Source organism: Heptranchias perlo, chromosome 3 (genome assembly GCF_035084215.1).
Source record: "Heptranchias perlo isolate sHepPer1 chromosome 3, sHepPer1.hap1, whole genome shotgun sequence".
Lineage (NCBI taxonomy): Eukaryota > Metazoa > Chordata > Chondrichthyes > Hexanchiformes > Hexanchidae > Heptranchias > Heptranchias perlo.
Genome location: NC_090327.1, coordinates 58,774,121 through 58,791,554, shown reverse-complemented (window position 1 = coordinate 58,791,554; position 17,434 = coordinate 58,774,121). Strand labels below are relative to the sequence as shown.

The window sequence follows — 17,434 nt, the reverse complement described above, 5'->3', positions numbered from 1 at the left end:
TTCGTCTGCCCCCCACCCCTTCATTGTCACCCCTGCACCACTTGTTTTCCCAAATGCATGCTTACACCTGGTGGGAATTGGATAGCATTAGTGAGGATATGGTACAGGGTAATTCACAGAGTATGAAAGAGCTAGAGGAGTGAGAAGTGGCTGAAGATATGACATCTTCCTGGCAGAGACAGAGGAGAAGATTGCCCATGGCTTTGGAGTCATAGGACCCAGAACTTATGGGTACTTGTCTGCAAAGAAGGATGTTTGAGGAACATCGTATGTACGTGCATCTGAGGTCAATCTCCGATGATGTGCAGCAACTGACAACTGTGCCTCTTGAACCTACAGCTTTCATTTGAAGCAACATCAGGAAATCTTTTCCATTGTTGCAGCATCAGTGACATGTATGGCAGCTTAACTTGAATCTGCAGCAGACCTGCACCTAAGAAGCAGCCTGGGAGCAGCTGATGCCACTACTTCTATAGAAGCATAGGCTTCAGTTTTGGGCCTAATAGAGGAGAGAATAGATAGCACCCTCCATACCCACTTCTAAACCATGGCATCCATGATAAATGTTGCTGTCCTCGGGGTTTTCAAGATCTGATAGCTACCAGTAGAGCAATGGGGACACGGTGGGATGGCAACTGTTCGAGTTGACCTCTGTCTGTCTCTCAGGACAGCAGCACATGTCAGGTCTCTGACCTTCCCCCTTGGAGCACCACACCAGTGGAACATAGGAGGTGACACCAGGCTGCCCAGGATCAAGCTCCAGAGATGCAGTCAGCAGCAGCAACCTGCCATGAGATGAGGGCCATCTCAGTCCCAAGAGCATTTTGCAGAAAGTGAGCAGTCAACCAGGAAAAGCACTAGGTGAAAGATAGGCACATTAAACCATCCAGAGGAATCATGATGTTAGGAAAGAATAGGTTGGTTTGTATTCACTTTGGACTTTGTTGCAATAAAACAGAATGTGCACTTATGTTGTGCTTTGTTATTCATGATGTGGAGATGCCGGTGATGGACTGGGGTTGACAATTGTAAACAATTTTACAACACCAAGTTATAGTCCAGCAATTTTATTTTAAATTCACAAGCTTTCGGAGGCTACCTCCTTCCTCAGGTGAACGATGTGCCACATCGTTCACCTGAGGAAGGAGGTAGCCTCCGAAAGCTTGTGAATTTAAAATAAAATTGCTGGACTATAACTTGGTGTTGTAAAATTGTTTACATTTGTTATTCATGGAGTTAGTCATACAGGAAAGGGTATACTTATTTGATGCTGACTTATTCAATCAGGTGATGATTGTTGGCACGGTCAACTAGGGGCAAAGAGGACTGATCTGGATGGGTACTGAATTGGAAGATTGTTCCTTTATTTGAAACTGAGGAGAAGGAGGTAAGACTGTGGTGTCAAAGTTAGACTGTGTTAAACGGAAGTGAACGATTCAGATGAGATTTGATCTAATTCCCCTTGCAGCAGTCACTGAGGAACCCTGTCCAGTCCACCTAACCTCAGTAAGGCCTGCTACACTGACTTTGAGACATGTGAGTTCTCACAACAGAAAGATCACTGAACCCGCAGAGCAGAATGTCTGACTATTCCATGTGCCTATCTGTATTCAACTCTTGCGTTGTAGGTAAAGTCTATGGTGTTGTGCATCTGTAGTAATCTGTCCGGATTAATTCATATCTGTCCAGATAGGTTCCGTAACGATTTACACCAGCTGATTGAATGGTTGGCCCTATGTATCCAATGGCTTAGGGGGTCCTGTAACCCATTGTACTGATGAGAACAATTAGAGAATCAGCCATTTAGGCCTTCTCCACATACTGTAATGAACCAGTATACCGGAGTCATGTCAGCCATTACCAGCTCAGCACAGACCTGTCCATTTTGGTTGAACCTGCATGGCATAGCTCTGTGTTTCATCTCTTGTCGTTTCTCGTTCTGCACCACTAGGAGGTGTGACCAAGGTCTGCCAGAGAACCAAAGCGCTTGTCAGTTGGAACCCAAAAAATGAATGCCTTCTTTCAGCTCGTTTTGTTCGAAAACATGGGTATTTATCAGTAATAGTAGCATGTGCCCTGACAAAAACGAGTTCTATAGATATCCGGCAGGCATTACATTAGGACCCCAGCTTTTCCTATTAGGAGATTTTAATGTTGAAGTAGGAGCTGACAGATCAAACTTGGCTAAGACCATTGGAGCATATGGCCACGGACAACAAAGTGACAACGGTGAGCGACCTGTTGACATCTGTGCCGCCCACGACCTCAAGATACAAGGCACCTTCTTTCCCTGAAAGTACATTCACAGATTCACATGGTACAGCAATGATGGAACTACCAAAGAGGAAATAGACCACATTATTACAAACACTCGACATGTAGTTGATAATGTCCGAGTCTTGAGAAGTGCTGAGTGTGGCAACTTGGACCATTGTCTTCTTGTAGCTTATGCAGCAATGAAATTGAAGAAAAATTCTAATCTCCCCATCAAAACATTTTCAGGTCGAGAAGCTCAGCTCACCATCAGCAAAATATAATTTCAAAGTTAAACTGTACAGCTTCTTCCAGGCACTGATGATGTGGAGAACAGACTGGGTCACTTTTAGAGATCAGCTCAGCAGCATTGCAGAAGATGTCCTAAGAGGTAGATGTTCCAAATGGATCACTGATGAGGTTCTGCATTTTAAGTGCCTTCGGCAGGATAGGCCTTCTGATCTACTGACTCCCAGGAAAGTCCTGCAGCCGCGGAGCCACCTTAAAATCATTATATTGAAAAATCTTAATCTTTGGAGGTGCATGCGGGATAATCTTTGGGGGTCCAGGTTACAATTCCATCCTGGACCCCAAGTGGGCCCCACTTCTGCTGATGGGCAATGAGATATGCCCAGTCTGACCAGATTTACTCCCAAAAAAAGACCCAGAACGTGGGAACTCCGATGTTCCGAGTTCCTGCCCCCTTCATTGGCTTTGTAAAAGGCTGCTGGAAGGTCCATCTGCACAAGGCGGCCATCCTGGACACTTGGGCACAAAGCTGGACCCATCGTATATGGGTTCCAGCCATTCTGGTGCATTCCAGTTGAATTTATTGCAGGAATCGTCTGAAAAGTGGATTTTCAGGGTCCAGATAACTATTTTCAACTGGTGTGCCTTATATAACATCTTGCTGTTTATTCTTGGTTTTAAAACTGGTTATGGATGAAAATGAATAGGTAAAACAATATATATATATATATATATATATATATATGAAGGCCATGCATTTATAGCTTTAACAAAATAATGGACAGATTTGTGTAATTCAATCTTCAAAGCTCCGGTAGAAATCCCAGAATACCATTTAATAAAATGGAATTTGACTTATTCAGTCACTATAAATCAGTGGTCCTGAAGCAATTTCCTACATGGCATAAATAACCATGTTGTTGGAAAACACCATATCTTTTGGTCCAGTGAGCAACACCATATAAGAGAGAAAAATATTGCATCTAATATTGATTTTATCCATCACACTTCTGGTGTCACACTTTGAGATCACACCTGTGTATGTGCACAATTCTTTGTCACACTTATGCCCAATTGGCTCAAATTTCTTTTCAATTGAACAATAATAAATCATAATTGAAGGGGTGGAGAATAAACCAAAGTTTAGAAAGAGACTAGAAAAGTGACCAATAAGAAACAAATAATCAGCTAAAAATCAAGCATTGTTCATGTTTTATTTAAAGCTGCATATCCTGAACTGGTAACTAGCAGAAAGTGACCAATTAAATCACTAAAAAAAACTTCCCCCATGTGACAGTTCTCAATAATATGCATAATTTTACTCACAGAATTGCCTGTATGGTTTTGCAAATCACTGGGAAATATTTTTTGGGAGGTGTCCTGTGTCTGGAGCTGAAGACTCCATTTGGAGTATTTGGCTGGACCTCAAATGATTGGATTCAATTTGGCTGACTATTTCTTCTAAAATTGCCTTAGTTCCTCCTGGAACCCCTGCCCCTTTCAATCTGACTACAGAATGCAGATTAAGATATTTCTCTTCTGAGTGTTATGAACACTTTGACATGTGGAGCTTATTGAAACAAACATCAGGATTTTCTTCACGATTGACAGCAAAACTAACCTTTATAAGGCATTCGATGAGGTTCCACGTAAGAGACTGTTAGCTAAAATGAAAGATTATGGAATTGAAGGCAAATTATTGACCTGGTTAGGAGATTGTTTAGGCGGTAGAAGACAGAGAGTAGGAATAATGGGTATGGTACTCGAATTGGAAGGAAGTGACTAGTGGTGTCCCACAAGGATCTGTGCTGGAGCCTCAACTATTCACTATATTTATTAGACTTAGATGTCACAATAGGAGCCATATATATAAGTTTCCCAATGACACAATGATTGGTGGCATAGTAAGTAGTGTAGCTGGGAGCATAAAATTACAAAGAGACATTGATAGATTAAGTGAGTGGGAAAAACTGTGGCAGATGGATTTCAATGCAGGACCAAAAATGGATCGATCCAAGTATTTTTTAAATGGTGAAAAGCTAGGAACAGTGGAGGTCCATGCAACAGTGGAGGTCCATTTAAAATTTAGTAGAAAGGTACAAAAAATAATCAAAAAGGCTAATGGAATGTTAGCCTTTATATCTAGAGGGCTAGAATACAAAGGAGAGGAAGTTTTGCTACAGCTATACAAAGCCCTGGTTAGACCATTTCTGGAGTACTCTGTTCAGTTCTGGACACCGCACCTTAGAAACGATATATTGGCCTTGGAAAGGAGTGCAGCACAGACTCACCAGAATGTTACCAGGGCTCCAAGGATTAACTTATGAGGAGAGACTTTGTTAACTAGTCTTGAATTCCCTGGAATATAGTAGGTTAAGGGGTGAGTTGATTGAGGATTTTAGGATTTTGAAAGGAATTGGTAGGGTAGATAGAGAGAAACTTTTTCCAGTGGTGGAGGAGTCTAGGATAAGGGGACGTAACCTTAAAATCAGAGCCAGGCCATTCAGGAGAGAAGTTAGGAAACACTTCTTCATGCAAAGGGTGGTAGAAGTGTGGAACTCTTTCCCTCAAAAACCAGTAGATGTTAACTCAATTAATAATTTTAAATCTGAGATCGATAGATTTTTGCTGGCCAAGGCTATTAAGGGATATGGAGTCAAGTTGGGTAAATGGAGTTAGAGTACAGATCAGCCGGGCTCTCATGGAATGGTGGAACAGGCTCACGGGGCTGAATGGTCTACTCCTGTTCCAGTGTTCCTAGCCATTCACAGAGTGTATCTGAATTTCCACCTCTGACTCCTTTGTTCAGTGAGAGAAAAGGCTGGAAGTCTATGAGGTAAGTTAGTTTATTTCAAAAATAAAGACAGCGTAAAGCATAAACTTTTGGACTTTTCCTACGTCACGTTATGTAGCAAGGAGTTGTTTATTTAAGCAGCCGTGTGGTTATTTACTTTGGGAGAGACACACTCCTCCCACTCCCCCAATCACTCTCCAAATCTTCTCTCAGGAATGCTACCCTGCTTGATTTTTACTCCCAATGTGCAGGCCTGGAGTGTTGGGAGCCCTTACATTCATACTATTGATCAGCAATTGAAGAAACTGCCTCTTCGTTGTCATTCCATACTGAATAAAAGAATTATGCAGCCAAATCCTAACACAGCTGTGGAGAAAAACTGGGTTTGGAGAGGTAGAGCTGACATAACTTTGGTCAGGGTGGACCAGGCTGTGAAAGTCTCCTGCCTGTCTACCCTGAATGCTAATCGCCCTTCTGCTTACTCAGCTAGCCTAAGTGGGCAGGCCAGGAAACAATGATTGGTGGCTTGCCCTAAATATTTCCTAGCCCATTTGCCCAGAATGCTCCTCAGCTCAGTTGCTCGTCCACCAAGCACATGCGCTTTCCAAACTGCCTTCTCGACTGCCCGCTACAAAAGCTTTTCAGATTACCTGCCTGCCCAAGTACTTCTTTGCCCATGTGAACGAGTGAGAGCTGAAGGGAATGAGTGAGACAGCAGAAGATGACAAAGGAGAACAAAAGAGAATAGGAAGTGAAAGAGGAATTGGCCCTGACATTTACATGGAGCCGGGAAGAGAGCGTAGTGGGGGAGGGGAGGATTTTCGGACGGGAAACCCGGAAGTTAGGGTTTCACGCAGGTCCTACCGATTTAGACGGTCTTACGAATTTTTTCAACAGGTTTTGCGGCTCACAGCCAGCCAGAGTGACAGGCTGGCTGCCTGGCAAGCGGGAAAGCAACTGGGGAGCGATTAGGGTTTTTGAGGTTTGGATCGGGGGGTCGTGCAGAGATTGGGGTTTTCGGGTTTGGAAGGGGGTTTGATCGTGGGGGAAGTCTGACATCGCGAGGCTGGACCGAATCAGACATCGTTGGGGTGGGGGGGTGAATTGGATATCTTGGGGGGAGGGTCAGCCGATCGCGGGGGTCCGATTGCATGGAGATTAGCTTGGCGGGCTGCGGGGAAGCTGTACTGCTCCTCCTCCCACAAGCAGTGCAATAAAGGCATTTACCTCATGGATCTGGCCCTTGTCCCCTCTTTCACCTGCCAGGATTCCCGTGGCCTGGGAATCCCGGGCTCCATATTTTAAAAATGAAAATTGAGTTAAGAAACATAGCATGAGAAACATAAAAAATAGGAGCAGGATTAGGCCATACGGCCCCTCGAGCCTGCTCCGCCATTCAATAAGATCATGGCTGATCTTTGACCTCAACTTCACTTTCCCACCCGATCCCCATATCCCTTGATTCCCTTAAGAGTCCAAAAATCTACCGACCTCAATCCTGAATATACTTAACGACTGAGCATCCACAGCCTCTGGGGTAAAGAATTCCAAATATTCACGACCCTTTGAGTGAAGAAATTCCTCCTCATCTCAGTCCTAATTGTCCGACCCCTTATCCTGAGACTATGCCCCCTAGTTCTGGACTCTCCAGCCAGGGGAAACATCCTCTCAGCATCTACCCTGTCAAGCCCTCTTTGAATCTTATATGTTTCAATGAGATCACCTCTCATTCTTCTAAACCCCAGAAAGTATAGGCCCATTCTAATCAATCTTTCCTCATAGGACAACCCTCTCATCCCAGGAATCAATCTAGTGAACCTTCATTGCACTGCCTCTAAGGCAATTATATCGTTCCTTAGGTAAGGAGACCAAAGCTGCACACAGTATTCCAGGTGTGTTCTCACAAAAGCCCTGTACATTTGCAGCAAGACTTCCTTACTCTTATACTTGAACCCCCTTGCAATGAAGGCCAACATGTAATTTGCCTTCCTAATTGCTTGCTGTACCTGCATGTTAACTTTCTGTGTTTCGTGTACAAGGACACCTAAACCCCTCAACACCAACATTTAATAGTTTCTCACCATTTAAAAATATTCTATTTTTCCTACCAAAGTGAATAACCTCACATTTCCCCACATTATACTCCATCTGCCACCTTTTTGCTCACTCACTTAACCTGTCGATATCCCTTTGAAGACTCTTTGTGTCCGCCTCACAGCTTACTTTCCCACCTAGCTTTGTATCGTCAGCAAATTTGGATACATTACACTCGGTCTCTTCATCTAAGTCATTGATATATATTGTAAATAGTTGACGCCCAAGCACCGATCCCTGAGGCACCCATTAGTTACAACCTGCTAAAGTTAACATGGAGGCATGCGACCGCCTTAAAAGATTTTGGTGACCGACCCACCTTTGTTAAAACTGAAAGTGGGCAGGTTGGAGGTGGGTTGGGGTCGGGTTTCAGAATTTTAAGATTTTTACCTTCCCACCAGCCCCCAACCCACCTGTCCTTGGGGGTTAAAATCCCCCCCCCCCCCCCACTGAGAATGAGAAAACCAGAACTGAAGAAAGATAACAAAAGAATGGGAAGTGATGCTCTTTCAAAGACTGGCACAGGCATGATGGGCTGAATGTCCTCCTGCTGTGCTCTATGATTCTAAAGGAGGAGAACAACTGAGCTAAAAGTGAGAGAGACAGAAGTGGCATAGAAGAGAAAACCAGAAGTGCAGGAGGAAGGGGGAGAAACAATCCAAGAGGAGAGGAAAAAGGAACAACTGAAGGAAAGAGAGTGACATTTTTGCAGACTTCTTAGTACCAGTATCCATATTTTTTGATGTTTTGTGAAGGATGAACATGCTGCTTAAGTGAAACACAAACAAAGAAAGGCCAAAATATAAATATTTAAAGGACAATGTTGTAAGGCTCCACTGACGGCACGAAGCGTCGCCAACTGAGCATGAGGCGTGAAATCAGGTGCACAGGATAAAGTGCCCAACTTGCTGTTGGCCATATTTTGCAGCAAAGTCAGCTTTTTGGAGGCCAAGTTAGTGACCAGCACAAGCCTCATTATGTACAGATTTTATTTAATTGACTCTCCTACTAAATCTTGAAGTTTTATTGCCGTGCTCTCTCCAGCAATGCTGATGAAAGAAAGAAAGAAAGAAAAGACTTGCATTTACATAGTGCCTTTCAGGACCTCAGGACGTCCCAAAGCACTTTACAGCCAATTAAGTACTTTTGAAATGTAGTCACTGTTGTAACGTAGGAAACGCAGCAGCAACTTTGCACACAGCAAACTCCCACAAACAGCAATGAAATAAATGACCAGTCATCTGTTTTAGCTGTTGGTTGAGAGATAAATTGAGGGACACCAGGAGAACTCCCCCGCTCTTCTTCGAATAGTGCCGTGGGATCTTTTATGTCCACCTGAGAGGGCAAATGGGGGACCTTGGTATAACGTCTCATCCGACAGACGGCACCTCCACCAGTGTAGCACTCCCTCAGTACTGCACAGAAGTGCCAGCCTGGATTATGTGCTCAAGTCTCTGATTGGGGATTGAACCCGCAATCTTCTGACTCCGAGGTGAGTGTGCTACTGCAGAGTCAAGGCTGGCACATTTGATACCTGCACAGCAATGTATGGAAGATCTGGCCTGCAGGGATCATAGAATCATAGAATGTTTACAGCACAGAAGGAGGCCATTCGGCCCATCGAGCCCATTCCGGCTCTTTGTAAGAGCAATCCAGTTAATCCCTTTCCCCATAACCCTGCAAATTGTTACCCTTCAAGTATTTATCCAATTCCTTTTTGAAAGCCACGATTGAATCTACTTCCACCATCCTTTCAGGCAGCACATTCCAGATCATAACTACTCGCTGCATAAAAAAAGTTTCTCTTCATGTCGCCTTTGGTTCTTTTGCCAATCACCTTAAATCTGTGTCCTCTGGTTCTCGTCCCTTCCACCAATGCGAACAGTTTCTCTTTATTTACTTTATCTAAACCCTTCATGATTTTGAGCACTTCTATCAAATCCCCTCTTAACCTTCCCTGCTCTAAGGAGAACAACCTCAGCTTCTCCAGTCTATCCACGTAACTGAAGTCCCTCATCCCTGAAACCATTCTAGTAAATCTTTTCTGCACCCTCTCTAAGGCCTTCACATCCTTCCTAAAGCATGGCGCCCAGAATTGGACACAATACTCCAGTTGTGGACAAACCAGTGTTTTATAAAGGTTCAATATAACTTCCTTGATTTTGTACTCTATGCCTCTATTTATAAAGCCCAGGATCCCATATGCTTTTTTAACCGCTTTCTAAACCTGTCCTGGCACCTTCAAAGATTTGTGCACATATACTCCCAGATCTCTCTGTTCCTGCACCCCCTTTAGAATAGTACCATTTAGTTTATATTTCCTCTCCTCATTCTTCCTGCCAAAATGTTTCACTTCACACTTCTCTGCGTTAAATTTCATGTGCCATGTGTCCGCGCATTCCACCAACCTGTCTATGTCCTCTTGAAGTCTATTATTATCCTCCTCACTGTTTACTACACTTCCAAGTTTCGTGTCATCTGCAAATTTTGAAATTGTGCCTTGTACACCCAAGTCCAAGTCATTAATGTATATCAATAAAAGCAGTGTTCCTAGTACTGACCCCTGGGGAACACCACTGTATGCGTTGCTCCAGTCCGAAAAACAACCGTTCACCACTACTCTCTGTTTCCTGTCACTTAACCAATTTCGTATCCGTACTGCCACTGCCCCTTTTATTCCATGGGATTCAACTTTGCTGACAAGTCTATTATGTGGCACTTTATCAAACGTCTTTTGAAAGTCTATATACATAACATCAACTGACTGCCCTCATCAACCACCTCTGTTACCTCATCAAAAAACTCAATCAAGTTAGTTGAACACGATTTGCCTTTAACAAATTCGTGCTGGCTTTCCTTTATTGATCCACACTTGTCCAAGTGACTATTAATTTTGTCCCGGATTATTGTTTCTAAAAGCTTCCCCACCACCGAGGTTAAACTGACTGGCCTGTAGTTGCCTGGTTTATTCTTGCACCCTTTTTTGAACAAGGGTGTAACATTTGCAATTCTCCAGTCCTCTGGCACCACTCCTAATCGGCTCAACCCCCTCCTCTTACTACCAGTTTACTATTTATATGCCTATAGAAGACTTTTGGATTCCTTTTTATGTTAGCCGCCAGTCTATTCTTATACTCTCTCTTTGCCCACCTTTTTCCTTCTCCTTTTTCACTTCTCCTCAACTTTCTATACTCAGCCTGGTTCTCACTTGTATTATCAACCTGACATCTGTCATACGCCCCCTTTTTTTCTGCTTCACCTTACTCTCTATCTCTTTCGCATCCAGGGAGCTCGTGGGAATGTACCTAGACTGTACCTGAACCATCTCCTCTTTAAAGGCCGCCTATTGTTCGATTACAGTTTTGCCTGCCAACCTTTGATTCCAATTTACCCAGGCCAGATCCGTTCTCAACCCACTGAAATTGACCCTCCTCCAATTAAGTATTTTTACTCTAGATATCTCCCTGTTCTTTTCCATAACTAATCTAAACCTTATGTTACTATGACCACTGTTCCCTAAATGTTCCCCCACTGACACTTGACCCACTTCATTCCTCAGAACTAGATCCAGCAACGCCTCCTTCCTCATTGGGACAGAAACATACTGATCAAGAAAGTTCTCCTGAACACACTTCAGAAATTCCTCCCCCTCTTTGTCATTTACACTATTACTATCTCAGTCGATATTAGGATAGTTAAAGTCCCCCATTATCACTACTCTATAATTCTTGCACCTCTCTGTAATTTCCCTGCAAATTTGCTCCTATATTTCCACCCCATTAGTTGGGGGCCTACAGAATACACCCAGAAGTGTAATGACGCCTCTAACATTTATTAACTCTAACCAAATAGATTCTGTCCTTGATCCATCAAGGACATCCTCTCTTTCCAGCACTGCAATGTTCTCCTTTTTCAATACTGCCACCCCCCTCCTTTTTCTCCTTCCCTATCTTTCCTTGAACACCGTGTATGCAGGAATATTTAGTACCCAATCCTGCCCTTTTTTGAGCCAGGTCTCTGTTATCATCACTACATCATATTCCCGTGTGGCTATTTGCGCCTGCAGCTCATCAACCTTATTTACTACACTTCGTGCGTTTACACACATGCACTCTAAACCTATCTGAGACCTTCTCATATTCTCTCTCAATCTGATCCCACCTAATACTGTACTGTTTCTTATTCTAGTGCTATTTGTCTCTCCCAATCCTTTGTCCACCTTGTTTCTCCTTTCTAATGCTACATCCTGATGCCCATCCCCCTTCCAAATGGAGCAGGCAGTGTGTCAGCCTTGGCTTAGTGGTAGCATTCAGGCACAGCTTCTCCAGTCTCTCCACATAACTGAAGTCCCTCATCCATGGTATCATTCTAGTAAATCTCTGCACCCCCTCCAAGGCCTTGATATCCTTCCTAAAGTGTGGTACCCAGATTTGGACACAATACTTCAGCTGCGGCCTAACCAGTGTTTTATAAATGTTTAGCATAACGTCCTTGCTTTTGCACTCTATGCCTCTATGTATAAAGCCAAGGATCCTGTAAGCTTTTTTCACAGCTTTCTCAACTTGTCCTGCCACCTTCAAAACTTTGTGTATGTGAACCCCCAGGCCTCTCTGTTCCTGCACCCCCTTTAAAATTATACCATTGCATGCCTTGCAAAATCGGAATTATATTCCTGCCTTGGCTGCATGGAGTCTAGCTGTCACTTTCAACACCATTGCATACTGAACTGATGAAACAGGGAAAAACCATACCTGTTATGTCAATCCACTGAGTCTCCAAGGCAGAATACAAAACTCAAGATCTAAGAAGTTCTTTCCTGCCAAGCAGGCAACTATGTTATTAATCAGATTGAAGAAAGTAAAAAAAAATCCCCGTTGTTATACGTTCGCTTCATTTTACTTTGACACTTGACTTGCATATCAAATAAGCTATGTTTCAAGAGCAACCTTGGTTAAACCACACTTGGAATATTGTGCACAGTTCTGGCCTCCATATTATAGAAATTAGATAGAGGTATTGGAGAGGGTGCAAAAAAGATTCACAAGGATGATACCAGAACTGAGAGAATATCCGTATCAAGAAAGGCTGAACAGGCTGGGGCCCTTTTCTCTAATAAAGAGAAGGCTGAGGAGTAACCTGATAGAGGTCTCTAAGATAATTGAAGGGTTTGATAGGGTAGACGTAGAGAAAATGTTTCCACTCGTGGGGAAGTCCAAAACTAGCGGTCATAGATATAAAATAGTTGCTAATAAATCCAAAAGGGAATTCAGGAGAAATTTCTTTACCCAAAGAGTGGTAATAATGTGGAACGCGCTAACACAAGGAGTAGTTGAGGCAAATAGCATAGATGCATTTAAGGGGAAGCTGGATTAGCACGAGGGAGAAAGGAATGTAACCCTAGAGTGTCTGATAGTCACCTGCAAGATTTGCACGCGTGTAAACGTGTCAAAGACACAAAGGAATTACTGATGCCGTTAACTTAACCATTAGCAATCGATGGCACCACAGGAGACCTCACCCAAAACCAGTTTGTTATCTCTAAACAGATTTGTGTACGGTCTTACAAAGTAAAAAAAAATTCTAAGAATGCACCTAATTACAGTCAATTTTAAATGCAATTGTATCTTAAAAACATGTGAAAAGAGATAGAATACAGAATTTTTTAATGCAAGATATTATGGAGCTCTGCTTCCATCACAAGATGAGTAGAAATATAGGCTCTGAAAATCTGCAGAGTCCAAGTGCAAGAGTCCACTGAAAAGGCCAGAGATTAGGCCAGAATGCAGACATGTTAGATCCTGGCATAATGTGGGAGTTTCCAGTTGGCCTTGTGGAGATAGAGTCTCTACCCACCCCAAACAAAACCATCATTATAAGGGTGAGGGGTTGCTATATGTCGAGGGTTCCGCTTTTCCGGTCCTCAAAGAGACTAGACATGTGGTTGGCAGAAGTATGCCTGGTGAGACCAGATGTACCTATCCACAAAAGGGCAGAAATGCAACCTATTTGGAGGTCCATGATGGGATCATAGTCTAGGCTCCCAAAGAACTATGTCTACTTTTTTAAAAAAAATTAAAGCAGGCCCCCCATTAAAATGGAGCAGTCATGGAAGTTGGGGAGGGGGCAGCATACAGCTGTTTCTGAGGAGGACCCAGCAGGCCACTCTTTTGCCAGACATTCTGGCCTTTTTGCTGGGTGGTTACCTTAGATGCACATCTAGTGACGCCAATGCCCATCATTGCCGTGCAAAACAAGGAACCTCCCCCGACCCCGCAAACTTTGGTGGGGTCAGCGATGCAGATCCTGGGCAGGTGCATCTTGGCACTTCAGCCAGGATGCGCCCACCATGGATTTTGCAGCCAAAATGTTTAAAATTGTGGTTTAGTGGATATAAATATAGAGTCAATACTACAGTAAAAAGGCTATTCTTGATAGTTGAATAGTTTTATTACTGTTATATTCAGGTTTCTTCCAGCGTCACAGTGTGTGAACTGGAAATATCAAAAAATGGATGGCTGAAAGATTGGAATCTCCCAGTACCTGCTGGCAGTTTATGGATTAACTGTTAAGATCATTTGTACATACTGTCAAATAAATTTGTTGGCCTTAACTCAAAAATAAATCCTATTTTGATTTCTACTGTGTTTTTGGCATATACAAAAATTCTTCTTAATTTATTGATAAGCGCACTAACATATCAAAACCTATAAAGTACCTAATGCTAACCAGACTTATCTTGCTTTCAACCAGTGTCAACCTTATCTTGCTCAAAACCTCTGTTAATATTTTTCTCTGAAACTGCCACTCAATGGGAGACTCGTTTCTCCCATAGAGGTCATGGCTATCATCCCTGAGATACTACTACAATCTTTACTTAAGCCATAGCCACTGATATTACTTTCCAAAGGCACTTCTACCCTCTTACAGAAATAAATTAGCATGAGAAACTTAGAAATTGTGAAACATCTACGATTGTAGTTTGCGTTATTTTTCTGCACAGTACTATGGGGCCAATAATCTGGTAATGCGAGGTGGGTCCATTTAAATAGTTTAGTGATACTCCCATTGCTTCGAGCATTATGTTGGAGGCTCTGTGGAGTTTGAATTCTGAGTGACAGCAGGAATTCTGAATGCCTGTATGTTGCCATCATTTTTACCTGCAAATAATAGATTGGGGCATAACACGTCTTTTCATTAAATCACCAATGGAGGCTGAGGCTAAAGCGCAGGCATATGGGTGACCCTATTAAAAAGAAAGGCCAGACAGCAGGCAAAATGTTCCTTTCTGGTGCTGGCCTCCTCTGAAGTGTCCATTCCAAATAGGCGCAGTGTATCTGAAGTGCCAGTGAGGCATTCCAACTGGATTACAGGAGCCTCTCTATATACATAAAAAACAGGGCCATAATGAGCTTAGTGCCTGGAGGTGAGCTGATTCTGAGTACCACAGGTACTTCAGGGTTGCATTATAGAATTCCGGGCAAATGAAAGCCTACAATGCTCCATAATTCGGGCAGTCACTGCCCGATACGCAGCGGAGCTATGGGTACCATGTATTGCATTATCAGTCCTTATGAATCAGTGGATAATAGAAACCTTGATTTTTAAAAAATTCTTAGACAAAGTCATTGACAGGCAATACTTTATTTTTGTATCCTTTAACGTTAGATAAAATAAGCTTTATTGAAGGACAACAATAGTATTTTCCAAAAATTGTAATAGAAAATGCTTCCTTGTTACAAACAAAAAAACTCATTAACATTTTGAAGCACATTTTCATGACTGCAGAAACAAGTGATGCTTATATAATATCATACAAAATCAAACATCCTTAAGTAACTAGTTCCCTTCTCTACAATTTCTTATAGACATTCTTGATGTTGAGCGAGAAAGTAAATGAACTTAAAGAGAACCAGCAATCGATAACTGAAAATCTGGAGAAAGAAAAGAAAGGCTTGCAAAATCAGTTGATTGATGATCAGGTAAGTGTGTGCTGGACCTGCATGCCACTTGCCACACTGCTCAGCAGATGGCATCATTATATGAACGATGTTTGCAAGTAAGATATGGTCTAGGCAAATACTCAGTAATATCATTTGTGAATGCAAATGCTAGTGGTGTGGTGAAACTTAAGTGTCTTGTACTTAATTTAGAATGAACAAAACAAAATAGGCTTCTATTAGGACAAAACTGATTAGTTGTCTAAAATCAGTCTCTTGGAGACAGGGGTCCTTAACCTAAGATCTAATGGTTTTTGCATGTAGAGCAAGGTACTGTATTAATTTCATTTATTTAGTAGTGAGTCAAACAATAATAGTAAGATATACTGACTGATTAGTTAATAAATAGTAAATACCAGCGACCTCTACCACCTAGAAGGACAAGAGCAGCAGGTACATGGGAACAACACCACCTGCACGTTCCCCTCCAAGTCACACACCATCCCGATTTGGAAATATATCGTCGTTCCTTCATTGTCGCAGGGTCAAAATCCTGGAACTCCCTTCCTAACAGCACTGTGGGAGAACCTTCACCACACGGACTGCAGCGGTTCAAGATGGCGGCTCACCACCACCTTCTCAAGGGCAATTAGGGATGGGCAATAAATGCCAGCCTCGCCAGCGACGTCCACATCCCATGAACGAATAAAAAAAATAGTAAATAATTGATACCTGGAGTGATTACACAACACTGATTTAATCAGACAATGTCCTACTCCACGAGAATGAGGCTTTAGTGGCATAAAATGCAAGATTAGATTACAGCTATGAAATCCCTCCACAGTATTTAATGTTTAAATTTATGCATTGTATTTATTTATTTATTTTTTCTGCCAGTAGCAGCAGTAAAAAAATGCAGAACTAAAAGAATTCGGCAGATACTAATGAGCAAAAATTTAAAAGTAGCAAAAAGAAATAACTTGCATTTATATAGCACCTTTCACATCCTCAGAATATCCCAAAGTGCTTCACAGCTAATGAATTACTTTTGAAATGCAGTCATGGTTATATTGGCAATGGTGGCAGCCATTTTGTACACAGCAATGTTTCACAAACAGTAGTGAGGTAAGTGTCCAGTTAATCTCTTTTTCATGGTGTTGGTTGAAGAGTAGCTGTTGGCCAAGATACTGGAAGAACTCTTCTGCTCTTCTTTAAATAGTGCCACAGAATCTTTTACGTCCACATGAACGGGCCTCTGTTTAACATCTCATCTGAACCCCAGAACCTCCAAAAATGTAGCACTCTCTCAGTGCTGCACTAAAGTGTCATTCTAGATTTTGTGTTGAAATCCTGGAGAGCTGCTTGAACTCATGACCTTCTGACTCAGAGGTGACGGTGCTATCAGTAAACTAAGCCAACACTAACAGTAGCAGTAATGAACAATTTCCTTAAGGGCTTAAAAACCATTTTCAATGACTTCTGAAATACTGAGAGAGTGCAGAAGAGGCTCTTTTTTGTCTGATGCATCGTTGTGGTATTGGTTTGTTTCCATCTCATTACACATGGGATTAGAAGCCAGATTTACTTGCAGAAAAGGACCCCGCTTGCTTTGCTGCAGAATAGTACCAGAATACTGTAGATCCAAGTATCTGAAGGGGGGACTAAGTCATTTAATTCAAATTTAAGCTTCTTGTGGGTTTGTTCAAATATATGTTTGATGGACAGCTTTTTGAGTTTAGCAGACATAATTAAATATGCTTTGTCTTAGTTGTTTTTTTTGAAAAGTATTTTGTTAGCCTATCTTATTCAGCGATTAGTCCGCTTAAAGATACGGAGGGAGATATGTAGGCCTGCACCTGCAGGTTTTTTCTCTCATTTCCCCATTTTCTTGCTTTTTCCTTGTATGGACCTTTTCCATGCCTTTCGCCCATCTTAGTTATTTGTGCATTTTTTGTTCTTTTAATATTTTTCCAAGACAATTACTAAGGTGATCTTTTATATTAACAGGTAGTTTTCTATTAAGTAGTTTGCAGGTCATCCAACTCATTAACTTCGTCTCTGTAATTGGAGTATCTGTTGTTTCTACCACACCCCTTCTTTTTTCAAC

General features: G+C 42.2%; 1 protein-coding gene across 5 annotated transcripts in view; it reads left to right on the top strand.

The window, feature by feature from the left end:
* Positions 1 to 17,434, top strand: part of LOC137314431 (coiled-coil domain-containing protein 178) — a 363,911-nt gene that overhangs the window by 118,897 nt on the left and 227,580 nt on the right. For all 5 annotated transcript variants that reach the window (XM_067979795.1, XM_067979798.1, XM_067979796.1 and 2 more), the window contains exon 16: positions 15,256 to 15,369. In XM_067979795.1, the coding sequence (XP_067835896.1) occupies positions 15,256 to 15,369 (114 nt within the window). The remainder of the gene's footprint in view (positions 1 to 15,255; positions 15,370 to 17,434) is intronic.